Raw genomic sequence first — 15,445 nt, 5'->3', positions numbered from 1 at the left:
CTCAAGTTGTTACTCTGTAACGTTCTAATATTGAATTTATAAATGATACACACCCTTCTACCACTTGGTTTGAAGCCAGAGAAGTTACATATAGTCACAGATAGCACCTTTCAGAAGCTTGAAAATCTTCTGATAAGAAATGTATTTTCCCAAACACCCCATAGTGACACGGTTATCGCTAATAGAATTATAAACATGTCATTATTAGAGCCCAACTGATATGGATTTATTTGGGGCTGATAATGATACCGATATAAGGGAGGAAAACATTTAAAGTATTAAAATTGGCAATGATTCCTTAAGGCCCACTAGAGGGCAGTGCAGAATCGAAAGGTTTTGATAATGTACCTCTTAAGAAAGAGGCAAAACTGACCGTATGTCCTTGTGCCCAGATGAAGTCACATCATGTCGATGCCTGTATGTTTCTTACCAATTTGCACAATCTCTCCGCCATTGCTGAAATTTCTTCCTTGTGTCCTATGGTCGTCGTGCTTGAACTATTGGCTACACTGCCCCCCATAAATTTTCAAAGGTACTGCTTCATTTTGTCTTTTTCTTCTGTATCCATAAGCTTTCAGAAGACATGCGAAAATACAGACGAAAAGAACACAGAGTACAAACATAAGCCTATACATCCGTTTCCAAATACATATTTAACGTTGAGCTAGGGCTGAGCAATTAACCGAAAATGTATCGAAACTGACATTTAGAACCTCTCACTGACTTGATTTTGCTCATGTCAGATAATTCAGTTAATACTTTTTCAGGGCATAAAATAATCGTTCATTAATCATAATGGAGGTAAAAGTTTGAAATAATGACATTTTATTTGAAGTCATATCGCACAGCCCTTAGGTCTCCGAAGACGAGAATCTAGAATCCATTGTAAATAGATTTTAAAAAACTGTACAAGAAAAAGGACATGAGGAAATGAAATGTAAAAGGGCATCGAGTGCAGTTAAATTTAGTAAAGGATGTGATGTACTGTACTACTAACCCAGTTCTGGATTCTTCTCATTTGGTGCAGAGAAACCCCGGATTCTCTGTGTACGACTTTAAATTAATGATTCATTTTAGACTTTAGACCAAGTGAGATCATTCCACTGTGGGTGACAAATTTTAATCTGACAAAGATGCTCACATTTTCCCATAATTCCATCTTTTCGGGAGTGAAAGACCCGTGACAGTTGAGCTGGAAGCCTCTGAAGGACCCCCTGCTGGTCCTCAGACCCCACTTTGGGAACCACGGGGGTTTACACTACTTTGGCTGAGCCTCATTCAATGACAGTACAGCACAGCACTTGTGTGTGTGCCATAGATAGCATGTTCTTTTAATGAGTGAATAATATCCCCTTGCATGTCCAATGAACTGTGGGCTGGGGGCATGGGCCAGGGGCCAGGGGCAGGAGGAGAGAGGGGGATCGATGATAACACAATAGGAGTGTTAGGGAGTGTGGGAACCAATTCTCCGCAGGACAATGGACACTTCCCAGTGGCCACAGCGTGCCCATTCACCATCAGCTGCTGGGCTGGCGTAGCGCAGCGCTGAATATGCACCAGCTCAGCACAATGCTGCTTTCTCCCAAACAAGACCAGACTGTTTCCTATCCCAAAGACAACACAGGCCAGCTCTAGCCTACACACAGCCTCGTTCTCACATAAGCAGTCTCTTTCTCACTCACTCTGTGTCTACACGTCTCTCTCACCGTCACACACACCAACAAGAGGGTAGCAACAGGTCTGCAGAGACAGGCTGGGGCTGCTGTGCTGCAACTAGGCCAATGTTCCTCTCCACCAGAGCTGCTGCTGCTGCTGCTGCTGGTGGTGGAGATATTCTGGGCTGACATGTTATTAGCGTAACCCAGTTTACCCAGTACCAGGTGACTGTTGGAAGAATCGCTCTCCCGCAGGGACACACACACTCTCAAGGACAATCCACATCAAGGGGCAGGAAGGTGGCGCTGAGGCAGGAGAAATAAACCTGATTTGGATCGAATGAAGGGTGCTGAGTGTGTGTTTGTCTATGAGTGTGTGTGAATGTATGTGACATTATGGTGCTCTAAGGTGACCCAGACTCAAACCAGTATCCAACCTTTTCTTTTATGTGTGCGCCCTCTGGTTGCTGCGGTAACAGAGCCTGAGAACCACAAGGGAAAGCATGGCTGAGGGAGAGAAGAGTAGTGACGCAAGCATGACAGTTTTTAAATGTTCCGGTGCGCTCTCACACTCGCGCGCACACACACACACACACACACACACACACACACACACACACACACACACACACACACACACACACACACACACACACACACACACACACACACACACACACACACACACACACACACACAATAAATATTACCAGATTTATTGTGAATGGACTGGCAATCAAAGACAGCAATAAACAAAGTTTCTGTGTTTTGTTTACAATATGTAATCAGTCATGATTTATCTGTAAAAAAGTCATGTTGAGGCCCATTTTATAAAAGTTGTACTTTTTAAGTATTTTTTTTATACATTTCTTAAATAACTATAATGACCATTCAAATCTCCCTGTGCAACATCTGCAGTTCATGCTACACACTTTTATCAAAGTATCACTACACAACTACCACCTGATGCCATTCTGCAGAGTGCTTTTTTTTATCTAATCATTGATGTCATCCATAACCATAAATGTCTGAGTGTTTTCTTATTTTATCACCCATGCTGTTTATTCTATCACAAATGCTTAGTGTTCTGCATATAATGTTACATTTTAATTTCTTTGAGAAGGATCAACTGTTTTCCACAAATTTTTCATCTAAGATTAACACTTAAATGTGGTTTTCATATAAGAAAAGTCGCACCTTAAAGGTTCAGTGTGTAAAATGTAGTGACATCTAGTGGTGAAGTTGCATGTTGCAGATGAATACCCCTCACCTCACCCTCCCCTTCCAAATATGAAAGAGAACCTGGGGTAGCCTTCAGTTGTCAAAAAAAACTCAAAAGGTGTTTAGTTTGTCCTGTTCAGACTACTGTAAAAACATGGCGGCCTCCGTAGAGAGGACCCACTCCCGATGTAAATATAAAGTATTTCAATATAAAGAGCCCATTCTAGGGTTAAGAAAACAAAAATTTGTACAAGTTAGATGAAACACACTAGTGAAAACATCACAGGGATTATTTTATATTACATTTCTGCCAATAGATCCCTTTTACCTAATCCTACACACTGAAACTTTAAGCTTAACTAACTATTTTCACTGTGGTGTCTCAGATTTAGGTCACACCTAACTGACATTGCAAAATGATGTTCTTTTAAAGGTTTATAACTCAGTCTCTCTCTATTTATACTATTTGTACTTCAATCATCTCTCTATACATTTATCATCACCATCATCTTCCTTTGATACCTTAAACCACCGTGCAATAACTATCATGTATCATACCACTTAAATACATTGTGCAATATTTATGTTATTCACATTATTAATCATACTTATACCTATATACAGATCAGTCCCTGTACTGCCATTGTTGCTTTTGGCACCTTCGCTACCTCGACTTGTGTTAACTTACATTTGATTGAGTACCTCTTTTGCTTCTATTCATATTTCATTTTATAGTTGCTTACTTAAAATGTGTATATTTTCCTTTGCAACTCTTTATAGCAGACACAATTTGATTAGAGGATGACACTTTGAATCTAAACTACTCAAGGGGTGCATGTTGGCATTACAAATCACAGACTTAAAGCTGAGCCATATCTTATGAGGTGAGAGAATCGGGGCAGCTGGGACATTTACAAAGACACATGCGAGGGACGATCAGTGGAGGACTCATTAATAGATGATCTGTCTTGTTTAATGTGCACAGGCTTCTTTACCTTTAGGTGTGTGTGTGTGTGTGTGTGTGTGTGTGTGTTTTCTGAGATAAGTGTGTGTTCTGTTACTTGGTGTGACTGCACTGCATTTGAGCTGATCTCTGCAGTATGTCTGTTGCGTGTAGTTATTAGATCATTTAGTCATGTGAGCTGCTCAGCTGTCATGTCCCTGCAGCCTCCTGTAGGCAGGTTGGACTCGTGCCCGTGAGATCAACCATGAGATCAATGGTGGTAGGTGCTGGACACGACCGGGTGCAGTCTGCTGTTAACAGTCTCACTCTTCAACGTTCACTCGGTTGTGTTTGTGACGCAGTGGTATTTAGCTTCCTGTAATCTGCGTTACTGCGACTACAAATCGCACGTTTAACTCGCTTTATCTCTCTGTTATCCAGAGCACTGTGGCTGCCATGTCCAGGTCTCCCTGCGCCTTTTCCTCGTGTCCCCGCGGCTCCTACCTGCATGGAGTCGGCGCTGATTATTTCCCCCTGAAGCCGCTTTCCGATCTCGATCGCCAGCTTGGACTTGCCGGTGCCGGTGGCTCCCAGAATCACCACCAACGCCGGGGCCATCGCTCTCCGCACGGCGCCCTGCACGCTGAGAGTGGACGCCGCCATGATGCCTCTGCCTTCTGACGTCGCTGCGCATGCGCAGCCGGAGCAGAATCAAGAGGTGGGCTCTGTTACCAGGCAACAGGCAGCCGTTACTGTGGCAACTTGTGGAGGAGGCGGGTCTTTCGTTTTCAGATGAAATAGATGTCATTATTTTGTACCGTTTTTACCTTTATGGTGCACATAACGCTCTGATTGGCTCCTGCTGCTTCACCTTTAATTTAACTGGATTAAAACCAGTGTAGTTTTTTTTTTAAAGAAAAGAAGAATCAGCCAATAAGACGTCAGAACACTTTACCCTCCCTGTTGCTGCATTTGTGACCACATCAGATGGTTGATAACATTTACAATGTGTGTGAACAGGAAAGACTGCAGAGTGAGTAGTTGGTATCGTTTCTATGGAAACTGTCCGAGCTCTGCAGCTGCCAGCGCAGACGCTTGTTGCCATGGCAAAGATGCCAGGATGTGTTACATTGGAGGCTGCTCAGAACAAATGGCGAAGGGGGGAGATGTACACTCACTCATACAGGTGGTTTTTCATGGGAAGCAAAGAGAACAAAACAACAAGACTGTGACTCTGATCGTGCTGGGATTTGAATGTTCTACATGTATTTGTTGATTAACCCGTGGATGGTTACCACCTCGTTTGATGCAGCGAGATAAGGATTATTATTCTTGTGCACGTGTGTGTGTGTGTGTGTGAAAGGGACAAACAGGGACGACAAAACATGTTAATTTATGATGTCAAACCATGAAATTTATTAATTTTCTGACTTACTCTTCATATATATAGAGGCTTATGAGGTACAGAAAAAAACAAAGTGCTGAGACAAGGCTCCAAAAATCACCATAATTGAAAACCCAAAGTATAGCAAGCAATGTCCACTGCTACCAAACAAATAAGATTAAAAAAAAATACAGGGCAAACCACTGTTGAAGGGTGCACCCTATTGGAGAAAAAAAATCTATAAATCAGGGGCTACTGGTGGTTTGTGCTGAATTAAGTAGCGATTTTTTTGGAGGAAGAGGAAAAAGGGAAATATTAATGATGATATCCTGAACCAAGTACATGAATCCTCTGATCAAATCTTCTAATTCTCATCTCTAAGGGTGGTTTCTGAGGTTATGTTATATACACACACACATTTCTGGGGGGGGAGTTCTCCTCAAGCACATTCTATGGGCCTTTCGCAAGAGCTACAGATGACAGGGTTTCCTGAGTACTGATAAGAGGGGAGTACGATGCTACTCGCTGTGACAGAGTCATTTAGAGTATAGATCCAGGGCTACAGTGTTCCGTCGCATGGCTTATGGGACAATAGGGAGCACCGGGCTTTCAGAAAAGAGCAGAGAAAGCAGTAACATTAAGGTCACTAAAGGCTACACAGAGACAGAAGTTTAATCGGTAGATCCTCTTAAGCAGCCCACTACCTCTCGCCACACCAGATTTAGGAGAGCACTACGGCTCCAGTGAGTCCAGGAGCTTTTAGGTGCTCTCCAATCCAGACGGAGCGTCAGAGAAAGAAGACCTTATTCGCCAATTTTCAGCACATAATCCACCAGTAGAGCCCCTGCCAGCTACATAACAAAAATAATTAGCTCACACTGAAACACACCTCGGTAGGAAAATATAGTATAAAACTTTTTGTCAACTCTCGACTTGTACAAATAAAGAAACCCAGAAAGAAAGAAAAAAGGAATGAAAACAAGTATGCATTTTAAAAACAAAATTGTGTGACAAAGTGGCTAGTGTGATCAATGTTCAGTGAGTGTTTTTATTTTGACTCTTTTTTTTTTCCTTTCTCAATCATTTTTTTTTAAACAAAAATAGAAGCTTTGAGTTATCTTTGAAAAGCCAGCAAGCCTGGCCCCGGTGTCAGTTACACAAGGCCGAACGAAAACTAGGATGAATAGTAGACAGCTCTGGTTTTGGTTTGGAAGGGACTGTACAGTAAGGGTACTATATACATAACATCCAACAGCTTAGGCTTCTAAAGGCATTACATCAATGCAGAAAACAAAAAAAAAGAAATATACTGTTGGAACTCAGTGGGTTTCCTCTCCAAGCAGAAGTTGGCATCTCTGACGTACAGATTTAATTGAAGATGCTCTCTAAGAGTTTCTTTTGGTTAATTAACTGAAGTAGACATTCACCCTTTGGCTGGTCTCCATCACACAATATTAAGAGTGTGAAATCAACATTTTCACACATTTTTTTGCAGATTGTTGTTTGTAAAATATGATGAATCTCAAAACAATGCCTGCATGGCAACAAGTTGTTTTCATTTTCTCCAAATACTGCTCAAGAACAGGCGGTTACTGTGGGCAAAAGTGCTGCTGGCAAAACATTTCTGATGAAACAAGAAAAATCAACAAGTGGAGTCAGTGGAAACCTGCAGGCACAGACGTCAGGACTTAACCTGAGCTATTTCAGGAGGTGCTGAGCACACCGCGTCCATCCAGTTGTAATGTTACTGTTGCATGGCTCAGTACAGTCAAACTACAGCCCCCTACATCTCCATTATCAGCAGGTATAAAGATAGAAAGTAGCTGCTGAGGCCGGGGGAGACAGAGGAACGAAGAAGGACAGCAGGGAAGAGATTAGATGCTACAGAGAATGAGGGGGAATTGGTGGTAAATGGAAAATATCATAACAAAGCAGAAGTTTGAAGGAGAAATCAAATCTAGGGGGCTCTTCAGATTGAGAGAAAGAGGAGACGTCAGACCAGACCATGCAGCAGCTAAACAGCACAGATGTAGTAGTTTATCAACTAGAAGCTGTCACAGCAGACCTTTCAGTAGCAAGCAACAGAACATTTTTATTAAGGGGAAACATACCAGTTTGACAAATCTATACTGAAATTATTAATTTGCCCATAAGATTCCTCATTAGTTCAATCCCTAGCTTGCTGTTCAGACCGGCTTGTGGCCTTGTCAATCACTCAGTAGCTAATGTGCAAACCACAAAAATAGAAAACAGAAGAAAAAACATAACAAAAACAAACATCCACCCGCACTATTCCAAAAGTGACAAACTGAAAGTGAACATTAGTGTCTTTTCTCCTTCATGTAGTCCCATTGAGTTCTGTGAGTGTAGGTGTGTGGTGACGGCCTGGCACTCAGGAGCGTTTGAGCTGCGCCAGCCTCTGCAGCAGCTGCAGTTGCCTGGCTTTCAGCTGCTTCCTCTCCTGAGTCTTCTGCCTCTCGCTGGTGTGCAGCTGCTGCAGGTACTCCGTGGCTCGCGTCAAGATCGCCACCTTAGGCGTCTTGGGGCAGTCCGCCAAGCCCGGGATCTCGTCCCGCAGTGACAGGAAACGCGAGCGCAGGTCGTTCCGTCGCTTGCGCTCGAGGAAGTTGTGCGCCTTGCGCTTGTCTGTGTCCTCACAGTCGGAGGACTGGGGGCTGGAGAGGTGGGAGAAGAAGTGGGGCTTCGATGGGGAGCATTGGGGATGGGAGGAGGAAGAGGAGGAGGAGGAGGGAGGGGATGAAGGCGACATGGAGGAGGTAGGAGAGCAGGCGCTGAGGTTTGGCGACTCGGACCTCACCCCTGCCGCGGTTCCATGAGACTTTCTGCCGTCTAAGTTCAGAGGGGTGTGGCCGAGCCGGGGCTGGTGGTAGTGAGAGTTCTGGTGGGGCTGGGTTGCCTGTGTGGAGGCCTCCTGCCGTACCCTCTTGCGAGGAGGTTCAGCTGGCGTGGGGAGAGTGTCCGGGGATGGGGCAGCGTAGTTGTGCTGCTGTTGGTGGATGGAGATGTGGAAACGCTTCATGCCGGGGTCAAGGGGGTCAGCCCGCACCGTTATGGTCACGGGTTTACGGGTATTGACTAGCCGACGTGGTTTTTGCTGCTGCTGCTTGTGCTCCACTGTCACCACGTCAATCTCCTCTTCATCCTCATCCTTGTCGTCTTCATCATCTGAAAGAGCAAAAGAAAACTATTAAGGAAATGTTTTACTTGAGGAAAAGAAAACGTGTGGTTTAGACTTTAGGCATTTGAAAAGGGTGTCCTGCCTCTGGACACTCTCCCTGGCCCTCTGACTCCTCAGCACTATTAAATGCTTCTGTAAAAATGAAACGCACACTCATGAAACCTGCATGATCTCACACACACCAAAATACACACTCTCACTAATGCTGTGAAATCCTCACTGCAGTGGAAAGTCTCTCTATTCATTCATGTGCGGGACGAGAGGCAAGAGACGGAGCGGGTTAAAATGCACTAAGGTGTAAATCAGCAATTCTTCAACTTGTTGAAACAAGCTGACTAATATTCACACATTTAATAAACCATTTGCTGCTGTATTTAGTGGAGGTGGGCGTGTTAAGCGTAAGGAAAGGTCTTATCCACTAGATTCCCGCCAGCTGACTAGACTCTTGGGAGAATTTCAATGTTCTTGTGAAGTCACTTCTAAAAGTAATTGCACCTCTATGGATTCGACGGCTCAGAAAGTGGAATCTCTGCATGAATCGCACAATAAAGAGGGGACGGTTAAAAGGGGTGTGGAGGGAGGGGTGCCCGTCTATTATTTTCATCAGCGTTATGACAAAAGATAACATCTCACATTACCACGCATACGGAACAAGTTGCCCTACAGAGGCTCTTTACTGGAGATTAGGCAGAGGTTGATTCCTTATGATTTGCTCATTCTCCTCTTCTTCCAAGCTGACACTATAGGCCCTGTTAAATACTGCCTCACGTCAAAGAATTCTGCAGGCCCAGCCGACCTCCTAAACGGCTAATCCCGCTCTATTCACAGCGCCCGGCTGGCTGGGACCAAATCCACCCACTGACACAATTGGCGCTGCAGCCTGTTGAGTGGAGGAATGCAGCAACAAGTTCCCTTTGTGACATTCCGAGCACCATTATGCATGGTCCAAGCTCAACATCACATGGCAGCCTGCATACCGAACCCAGTCATATGGGTTCACAGAGGGGAAAATGGGGGGGGGAAAGTAGGACAGGGGAGAGGGATGCCTTTCTTTTCCACTCCTTGTTACTTAAAAAAAAAAAAGTTCCCAATAATGTGTAACTGTCATTATTGTAATGCTGTCACTTAGGAGGCAGGGAGTGTGGTTCGGATATTGTTATCATAAGTCAAACTGGAGGAACAGGGAGAGGTAGCAGCTGGTCTGCTGGAGCCCTGCCAGGCAGCAGATGTTTCAATGGGCGTGTCACTCTCTGGGCTGGAAGCATGTGTTGAATGCACCAAGGTAACGCAATGCAGTCATGTGCCATGCCAGCCCTCACTGCCAGAGAGAGGCCAACCACAGCAAGATGCTGACTGCAGGAGACAGGAATGTCCCCCCACATACCATGAGAAGCCCAATGCACTAAGAATGCATAATGTAACATAGACACAGGGACACGCAGGAGGATATAAGGAGGGAACGGTCGCTCACTTCATCAAACTAGAAGTCAAAGAAAAGCCGGACACTGAAGCTGGATATTCGATCTGTTACTGACCTGATGAGTCGGTGTGAGACTCGGAACCCGAGGACACTTGTTTCTTGCATCCCCCGGTTAACGGGAAAGTGAGCACCGCAGCGGGATCCACACAGTCCGCCGCCAAGCCGCTGAGGGCTGGCGTGTCGACGGGGCCACACTGCGCCCTCCCCGGGGACGTGACTGCAGACGCGGCTGCGACTTTCGCGGTGGCCGCCACAGCCGCCGCCGTCCCGGGACAGGAGGCGCAGCGCTCCGCCACAACTCTCTCCAGCTGCTGGCCGGCCGAGAAGCCGCTCCACATGCAGTCCTGGATGATGATGGAGCTCAGGTTCCCGAAGGAGTCGTTGGTCGCGGTCAGCTTGAAGGGCAGCTCCTGCTGCTGCTGCTGCTGCTGCTGCTCGTCCTCCTGCCCCAGGAACTGCGAGACCCACTCCAGCTTGTCCCCGAGTGACGGGCACAGCAGCCCGACCCGGCCCGACCCTTCGACCGCCCGCACCGGGGACATGGGCGGGGTCGGCACCAGCTCGAATTTCTTCCATATGTCCTCGCTGGGCGCCGTGGACTTGAAGAAATCCTCTTTCGGGTCGTGGTCGTCGTAGAAATAGTGCTGGTAGTGGTCGAGGTGGTCCATGTCCCAGCTTTCATAACGAGGCGCGGCGGAGCTAATGCCCGGCATGGGGTCTGCAGGCTGGCGGCTGGAGGGGGGCGTGGTGGGGGTGAATCACTCCCTGTTCCCTCGGTCTGCGGAGGATACAGAGCCAACATGAGAGCCGAGCACAACAATCACAGCCCGCACCGGAGCGGCACACACAAACCGCTCTGTGCGTAAATACAGCGCAGTTAAAGTTAAACTACTTTGTGTTGCAGCGGAGAAGTTTCGCAACAGTGTTTCGTTACATAACAATGTTTCAGTAGCCTGCTCCACTGTGACAGAGAGGGGGGGGTGTAAGTGACTGCTCAGCACAAAGCACAGGGTGATTAAATTAGACGGAAATAGATTAATTGGATGGAGAGGTATCCCCCCCTCCTGTCTTGTCCTGTGCCAATGAACCTGCTCAGTAAGGAAAGAGGAGTATATGTAAAGTAGTTTCTGTGGCTCCTCCTCGGTTCAACTCCGTATCAAGCTCAAAGAAATCAGCTGCGACAGAATAGGAGGAGGAGGAGGAGAGAGGAGAAAAGCGCAGGTCGTTTAATTAACGGAAAGCTGCGCAAAACCAAATAACTCCAAGCGCCAAATCCATCTCGCGAACAGTAAAAACTCTCCTCCTGAGCTTGTGCGGTTACATCCTCGCATGGGGGGAACTTTCTGTGAAATAAGAGAGAATTTAAAAGAAATAGTTTTACCTGGTGCTGAAAGTGAGAAACCTGCCTGCGCCCTCATAGATCCTCAATTTTACGCGTCCACAATTACGCAGCGCGCACAATGATTCCTGAAAAACGCGAGATGTTTTTTTTTCCTCCACCTTCCCCTGCTGTGGTGGAACTGAGGTTAATGATTCCGTTCAGGCGCAGAGGGGCTGCACACACACACAAACACACATACACATATACGCGCGCACACACACACAGACAGACACGGCTCCGCCTGTGGTCACTTTTCTTTGCAGACTGCTGCACTATGTGATCCGGGAGAAGGAGAGTTGGCTGCTATGCATAAAGGGCGGGTCGTAGTAGCGGAGCCACGCCTACTGTTTAAAGCCGCAGCTCACAACAAAAAAAAAGAGGGATGAGGGAGACGCAGATGGAGAGTTATGAGAGAGAGGGGGGGGTTATATGACACTGATTTCATAAAATCACACTGTTCTGCTTTTGCAATAATTATGCCGACATGATAGCAACGCGCGTGTGTGTGTGTGTAGGTGGGGAGGGGGCTTCAACCACACTTGTGCAATAGTAGGAGCACCTGTGTGTGTAATTATCATGCAGCATGAAGAGGGATGTAAGGAGGAGGGCATCTTCCTCAACAGGGGGAGAGAAGCATTATTGATGTGTGAGTGTGTGTGTGTGTGGGGGTCAGAGAGAGCCTGTTTTCCTCTTCTGGACCTTTCCTAGCGCAAGCACTGACCTTGTCAGGACCATAACACCTCATGGGGACCAAAGCCAAATGAGCCAAGATATCATTTCTGAGATCCTGGTTAAGATTAGGTTATGGTTGGGTATGAATTGGTCAGGGTTACGGTTATGGATATGGTTTGGGTTAGGCTGTCTACGATGAATTATAAATGGCTCAAGGAAGTGCAGTATGGAATTTGGTGCGATTTGGACACAGGATTTGTTCAATATCAATACAATTTGAATAAACAGGCAAACGGCGCTCTGTCGCAGTGGCGACTGAGATTCATCAATGTCAGTGACGTTGTTGATCACAACAACAGCCTCTTCAACAAAATGGCAACGACAACTAATTATCTTACACGTTCCCATAATGGAGACTTGTCTTCCTTATAGGTACAAAAAGTAAGTCCCCATAATGTAAATAATAACATTTTAATGTGAAGACATGTTTTAAAGTCAGGTTTAGGTTAACGTTAGCTTAAGGTTGAGGTTAAGGTACGGGTTAGGGTTAGGCATGTAGTAACTATTGTTAAGGTTAGAGTCAATGTAATGTCGTATGAAGTCATGGAGACATGACTCTGTGTGTGTGTGTGTGTGTGTGTGTGTGTGTGTGTGTGTGTGTGTGCGCCACAGTCACAGTTATTTAATGTGGACATATGGCTGCAGTATCTGGTGTCTTTGATGCATCTCCCTGTAATCGATATCAAGCTTGTGATGTAGAGCCCCCCCCAAAGAGAGTCAGTGTGGAAGCAGCACTCTGTCTCTGCCATGTCGTGTGTGTGTGTGTGTTCGTGTGTGTTTCTTTGTGTGTCCTCAACAGCTGCACACACACATGCATACACGTTCACATGCACAGACACACACCAACAACTGCTGACACTTTTTTTTTTTCTGCTGCCATATAAAACCATCTCGCATGAAACTGTGCGGCTCAAACTTTGCCACACACTCGCTCATGAGGATGATGATCCCTCCCATAACTGCTCCTCTGAAGTTCCCCCCTGCAGCTCGACGGGGAAGCAGACACCGTGAAATCCTTGTCTGTCCACTTCATCTTCCCATCAACCTCAGACGTTCCCCTCCTCCCAGTCCTCTTACCCTTAAACCCCATCTTCTGTCACTCATCCTCTATTCTTCTCTTAATTTTTTTACTCTCGCCTCCCTTTTCACCCAACACATTCCCCCGCCCCTCCTCCGGCGCTTGTATCCCCAGTCACCCCTGATCAAAAAGATCTTGACCCTACATGAAACAGGGAGACTTTAGAGGGTTATATCCTCCTCTTCCCAGGAGAGGAGCCCACAAAGACACAGAACTGACGGAATGGAGAAACAGAAGCTGCAGTTTCCCCCCGTCTGTATCACTCTCTCTCTCTCAGCTCATCCTGTTCCTGATCTCTCTTTCTCTCAGCGCTTTTATCTCATTCCTCTCTCTGTCTCATGCCTTGTTACATTCTTTGAAATGCTTAATCTGCCTCCCTGCTTTGAATTAATTATCAAAAGTGAATGGGTGCAAGGAGCGGCTCCTTAAAATGTACAAAGTCAGATAGAAGATAAAGTAAGTAGATTAAGTGAGTTAAAGGACTCCCCACTATTTGAATAATTTATACCGACAGAAATATGCACTTTCCTATTTAACGCCAACATTTCATTGGCATATCAATGGAAACGTGACACTGGAAAATATTCCTCTTCAGATGCATGTTTTGCGGTGAGGCGCAGAGGGAAATATCTAATTTGCAGTAATTCCCCTATGGATTAGTGAACCTTGTTTGTGTGAAAATAGGAGGGGGTAACTTGTGATGTGAGCGGAAGCTCTGATCTGTCTCGTTCTATTTCTTCACTCCAAAAACACCCAATACATACATGTGAGAAACAGCCTGATAGGATTAGAGAAACCTTGTCACTCAGGAGATACCGATTAAGTGATACCTGCTCCCAGAATAGGGCGGCTGATAATGTTATAATATATAAAAGCATAGTTGCTGGTGTGCAACAATTAAAGCAATACTGCATCATGTCAGCGTTGCTTAGGGGCAGTTTAGTCAGTGAAACAAGATTGTCACACTAATGTTAAATATTTGCTGTTTTTCTTTCCCAGCAGCCGTTGGTGTAAGATAATGTAATGTGGGTTATTTGAATCATTAGATTAGATTAAATGAATCTGTAATGATCCCCAGCGGCCTTCGTGGCAGCAAAGGGCAGGTTGGAATCAATCATATAGAATAATGCTGATAGTAAAAATGATAATCATTATTGGAAGAAAGTGCAGCAGTTATACAGCAGAAAGAAATGAAGACATGCAGATTTACATGAATAAATCTGTGTGTCCATCCATCCATCCATCCATTCTTTTTTACCATTTATCCTTTTAGGGTTGCGGGGGGGGGAGCTGGAGCCAATCCCAGCTGACAGCCTTTGGACTGTGGGAGGAAACTGGAGAAAAACCAACACAGACCCGGGGAGAACATGAAAATTCCACACAGGAAGTCCCAAGCTTGGATTCAAACCAGAAACCGTATTGCTTTGAGATCAGCGCACCACCATGCCACCTTCAATCTGTGTGTATGTGTCAGATAGATGCAGATGTAGTTGAGCATGAAAATGCGCAACGTTATCTCCCACAGTGTCATTCAGATTAGACTTTGGCAGAAAGTATGCAGAGAAATATAACTCACTAAATATAACCAGTCAAACCTTTACTGACAGGAGTACTAATAATGATGCAACAGGTGTAGAACTATTTCCCAGAGGAAGACAAAGGAAGGAAGGAAAGAAGAACAGGACATGGAGCAGCAGGGAGTGTCCCCCTCCCCACCCCACCCTCCTTTCTCTTCCTGGGTCACCCTTTACATCATTCCTACTCCTGCCCCGCTCCACCCGACTCTGACCTTCCAGACTGATCAATGAACACCTAGTCTGGGACCCACCCACCAACGCGTCGGTGCTGTCTGCTGCAGCCACAGGTTCACTTCAACTTAATCTGGCAGGCTGCGAAGGAAAAGGGACAGCTGCTACCCACTGGATGGCGTCGACCTCCTGCTGACACACACACACACACACGTTGAGTGAGAGGATTGCCTTTCAGTCCAGATGCTCATTACATCAGGCCACTGCACACAGGAGCTGCACACACACACATACATACACATTTACACACCTCAATTTTCTTTGTCCAGCTCTCCACCTCACTCCATTATCATTTTTCTTAAATGGTCAGTTCACCCAAAATACAAAAAAAACAATGGTCTCACTTCCCTCCGCAGCGGACATAATTTCAGTTTTCTTTGTCCGAGTTCTGAGATATTGTCTCTCATCTCTCAGATTTCCTCCACTCCAGCACACACAGGGGCTCATGTTGTAGTTAGTTCGACTCTCAGCATTAAAAAACAGTATCTTTGTATCTCTGGGTTTTCTCTTTTTTTTTTTCAATATGACATCTGCAAATGTTCACTCCTATTTTCTTTGGGTTTG

At 45.6% G+C, this 15,445-nt stretch overlaps 2 protein-coding genes across 3 annotated transcripts in view; both read right to left on the bottom strand.

Annotated features, from left to right (window-relative positions):
- Positions 1 to 4,529, bottom strand: part of trit1 (tRNA isopentenyltransferase 1) — a 39,455-nt gene extending 34,926 nt beyond the window's left edge. Inside the window, exon 1 of one of the 2 annotated variants that reach the window (XM_035183440.2) lies at positions 4,324 to 4,529. In XM_035183440.2, the coding sequence (XP_035039331.2) occupies positions 4,324 to 4,482 (159 nt within the window). In that variant the 5' untranslated portion in view covers positions 4,483 to 4,529. The remainder of the gene's footprint in view (positions 1 to 4,323) is intronic. The other variant, XM_035183439.2, reaches the window with a different exon arrangement.
- Positions 4,530 to 5,207: 678 nt separating this feature from the next.
- myclb (MYCL proto-oncogene, bHLH transcription factor b) lies at positions 5,208 to 11,551 on the bottom strand. The gene is made up of 3 exons (XM_035183611.2): positions 11,264 to 11,551; positions 9,938 to 10,660; positions 5,208 to 8,389 (listed from the first exon to the last, which is right to left on the bottom strand). The coding sequence occupies exons 2-3, from the start codon at positions 10,593 to 10,595 to the stop codon at positions 7,596 to 7,598; spliced, it is 1,452 nt and encodes a 483-aa protein (XP_035039502.1). The 5' UTR covers positions 10,596 to 10,660; positions 11,264 to 11,551; the 3' UTR covers positions 5,208 to 7,595.
- Between the last annotated feature and the right edge of the window lie 3,894 nt (positions 11,552 to 15,445).

This window comes from Hippoglossus stenolepis, chromosome 17 (assembly GCF_022539355.2).
Source record: "Hippoglossus stenolepis isolate QCI-W04-F060 chromosome 17, HSTE1.2, whole genome shotgun sequence".
Taxonomy (NCBI): Eukaryota; Metazoa; Chordata; class Actinopteri; order Pleuronectiformes; family Pleuronectidae; genus Hippoglossus; species Hippoglossus stenolepis.
Note: the sequence above shows the minus strand (reverse complement) of the source record. Positions and strands in the feature narration are given on the sequence as shown.

What these genes read in the sequence shown, in the direction of transcription:
- myclb (XM_035183611.2), bottom strand. Translation starts at nt 10,595, where the DNA reads ATGCCGGGCATTAGCTCCGCCGCGCCTCGTTATGAAAGCTGGGACATG. An exon ending in GTCTCACACCGACTCATCAG is followed by an intron (nt 8,390 to 9,937) that starts GTCAGTAACAGA and finishes TTGCTCTTTCAG; the next exon opens with ATGATGAAGACGACAAGGAT.